The sequence below is a fragment of the Chlorella variabilis genome (genome assembly GCF_000147415.1).
Source record: "Chlorella variabilis unplaced genomic scaffold CHLNCscaffold_6, whole genome shotgun sequence".
Lineage (NCBI taxonomy): Eukaryota > Viridiplantae > Chlorophyta > Trebouxiophyceae > Chlorellales > Chlorellaceae > Chlorella > Chlorella variabilis.
Window position 1 is genome coordinate 946638 of NW_005435082.1, and position 3108 is coordinate 949745.

At 67.8% G+C, this 3108-nt stretch overlaps 2 protein-coding genes across 2 annotated transcripts in view; both read left to right on the forward strand.

The window, feature by feature from the left end:
- Positions 1-519: 519 nt before the first annotated feature.
- CHLNCDRAFT_21429 (hypothetical protein) lies at positions 520-2278 on the forward strand (the record flags this gene model as incomplete). Its single annotated transcript, XM_005849059.1, has 8 exons — positions 520-638; positions 745-812; positions 954-1062; positions 1198-1291; positions 1382-1552; positions 1645-1768; positions 1910-1995; positions 2189-2278. Coding segments are annotated over 8 exons (861 nt in total), but the record flags the coding sequence as incomplete, so codon positions are not given.
- Positions 2279-2493: 215 nt separating this feature from the next.
- Positions 2494-3108, forward strand: part of CHLNCDRAFT_143693 (hypothetical protein) — a gene marked incomplete at both ends in the record, with an annotated part of 3172 nt that continues 2557 nt past the window's right edge. The window contains 2 exons of the mRNA XM_005849060.1: positions 2494-2577; positions 2913-3007. Coding sequence (XP_005849122.1) covers positions 2494-2577; positions 2913-3007 — 179 coding nt within the window. The remainder of the gene's footprint in view (positions 2578-2912; positions 3008-3108) is intronic.

Sequence of the window (3108 nt, forward strand, 5' to 3'; positions counted from 1 at the left end):
AGCGATCCAAGGCGCAGCAATAAGCTCCACAATTTAGGCCAGCCGATCAGCGCCTGCCTCCACCCGCAAAGCCCCGCTGTGCTCAGACATGCGTCGCAACAGCTAGAGGGCTGTGCCCAGCAGGCTGGATGCTCCAGCGACGTGTCCTGTAACTGGCAGCTGATAATGTTCTGTTCCCAACCCATTCTGGCAGTGTAGCTACATGTAGGCGCTTGTGTCCTACGTGGCAAATGTGTGCATGTGCACAAATGCCCCAATGGAGGCTTGTAGCACCATCCCCGACGTGCTGCCGTCAACCACTCTCACCAGCCAATCGCCTGGGAGTGATTGAAGCTGCTGCAATGCAGGTCTCCCACAGCCGCTTTAAGGCCGCAGGCAAGCCTCGATCGCGCGCACAAACCACAATGCAGCCATCCGTGGTTGCTATCCGACGCTGTGTGTCCTCCCCATGCAGTGCCGCCACGGCAGCGGTGCCGCCGCCTGCCTACTGTGGCGTCGGCGGATGCGCCTACACCCAGCCGCAGCGTGGTCATCCTGCCGGGGCTGGGCAACAACTCCAAAGATTACAGCGGGCTTGTGGACCAGCTGCAGCAGCGAGGACTGCACGTGGAGGTGGCGCCCGTGAGCCGGCTAGACTGGTGAGCCGCCACGACTGGCTGGCGAGGTGCGGATGCGCCGCCGACGCCGCCAGAATGGCAAGCCCCGACCTTCCCGCATGCCCTGTGTGCTTGCGGGTGGCTGCAGGGCCCGCAACGCATCAGGCCTGCGCTACCGAGAGTACTGGGCGGGCACGCTCAAGCCGCGGCCCACAGGTGCGGGCTGTGTGTGGGCCCAGGGGCCTGCTTGAGAAACCTCGCGCTCTCTCCTCTCTGCCTGTGCCCCTGTTGGCAGCTAGCAGTGGAGTAGAGAGGGGGGGATCAGCGAGGCCGTGGCCTGTCTCTGCACTGCCGCAGTGGACTGGTACCTTGGGCGGGTGGAGCAGGCGGCAGAGGCGGCGAAGCGGGCCACAGACGGGGCGCCCATGACGCTCCTGTGCCACAGCGCGGGCGGCTGGCTGGGCAGGTGTGTGCAGGCGCCGCTGGCGGGGCCCTCGCTGCCTGCACCTGCAGCTGCATCCAGCCCCATTCCATGCGTCTTCATAAGCCGCGGCTGCTCTTCTGGCCTGATCTGCGGTGTTCCTTGCCCCGCACCTCGCAGGCTCTTCATGCTTGACTTTGACCGCACCGGCATCGACCAATTTGTGAGCCTGGGGTCCCCGCAGCTGCAGCCGCCCGAGGGCGTGATTGACCAGGTAGGCGGCGCGGCGGGAAGGAAGAGAAGGTGGCCTAGCGTCTCTCCCTGCGCTCACACCCGTCTTCCTCCCCACGCTCCTGTCCCCCAGACCCGCGGCATCCTCACCTGGGTGAACCAAGCAGCCCCCGGCGCTTTCCACAGCGACGTGCAGTACGTGACGGTGGCGGGTGAGCGGGGTCCCAGCAGCAGCGGCAGGTGGCTGGGCCGAGCGGGTGACTGGGATGGGGCGCAGGGTTGTGACCTGTGCCCTTATGTCCATGTGCGACTGCCGCAGTGCGCTGCATGCCTGCTGCGCCAATGCCAGCCTTGCCCTGCCCGCCGCCTGCCACCCGGTGCCCGCGTGCAGGCAAGTTCATCCAGGGCGCGCCGCTGCTGGGGCCCGGCACCTGGCAGCAGCGCGTGGTGGGGGCCGGCTACAAGCAGGTCTGCGGGGACGCGACCGCCTGGGGCGACGGCGTGGTGCCGGTGCCGTCGGGTGAGCGGCGCCGAGCAGGGGTGTGGTGGCAATGCCATGGTTCAGCTGCACCGCCCGAAGGGCGCTCACGGCAGCGCCGTCGTAGCCGAATCGCCGCCTCCCGACTCTCTCTGGCCCTGCCCTGGCCGGCGTGCTGCGCAGCGCACTTGGAGGGGGCCCTGCAGATCACGATGGATGGCTGCTACCACAGCCCGCTGGGTGCGGAGGATGGGCGGGCGCTGGAGAGCGTGGAAGAAAGCACAGGTGAGGCGGGCGGCAGAGCAGCTGCAGGCTGGTGGGTGCAATGCGGTGGTGGTGGTGTGCCGCAGCCCAGCCCTGGTGTCGCTCCAACAGCCAGGCCCGCTCGCTGTCCTGTGTTGTGCAGATGACGGCGAGGCGGCAGCGGCGGCGGCGGTGGCGGCAGGGGCGTCCGCCCGCCAGCCGCGCCTGTGGTATGGCAGCCACACGCTGATCGATGAGTGGGTGCACGTGGTGCTGCAGCCGCAGGCCGCCGCCTCAGCGCAACAGTAGACGGAAGGGAGCTGTCAAGCTGACCCGCCAAGCTGTCGATATCATGCTCTACGCTCATTTATTGTTCCACGATTGCCCGTGGGACCGTACAAAGGTAGTTCAACCCATGTCCAGCTCGAACGCGTGGCGGCAGCGGGCGGCACGCTGTGTGCTGTGCGGCGCCGCCCTTCATGAGGCTCTTGCAGCCCAGCGCCAGCGCCAGTTTTTTCGGCGCGATGGCCGCGCGGTCGCTTCTCTTCGACGCTGTGATAGCAGACCAGCCCGCGCAGCTGCGGCAACTGCTGGTGGGCCAGCAGGACGTCAGCCTGCTGCGGAGCGCGGCAATTCTGGCGGCTTACGGAGGAAAACCTTCGATACTGCAAGAGCTGCTCGCCAGCGATGCGAGGCCTTGGCTTCTGAGCACGGAAACACCGCCGGTGGCTCTTTCGGAGAAACTGCAGGTCCATGCGGGAGCCTTGGGCTACCACGGACGCTCTCTGCTCAGGCAAGCCGTCCTGGCGCGCGCCCCGCCGCCCTGGACCCGCCGCCGCCGCGCGCGGACGGTTGCGTTCCGCCGTCGCCGCCCCACGCCCACCCACTCCCACCTTGACACGCCGCCTGCCTGCCTTGCTTGCCCTGGCCCTGCTGCAGCCAGCCGCCCATCGTCATTGCCGCGTGCCAGCTGCACACCGCGGCGGTGGAGCTGCTTCGGGAGAATGGCGCGGAGCTGCCCGCGACGGTGGGGGATTCGTCAGGTGAGGCCGCCCAGGCCGCACCCTTGCGGCAGCCACTCCTCGACGCTGCCCGCATGCCTCGACACAGGGCAGGAGAAGGGGGCCATAGGCCCCATA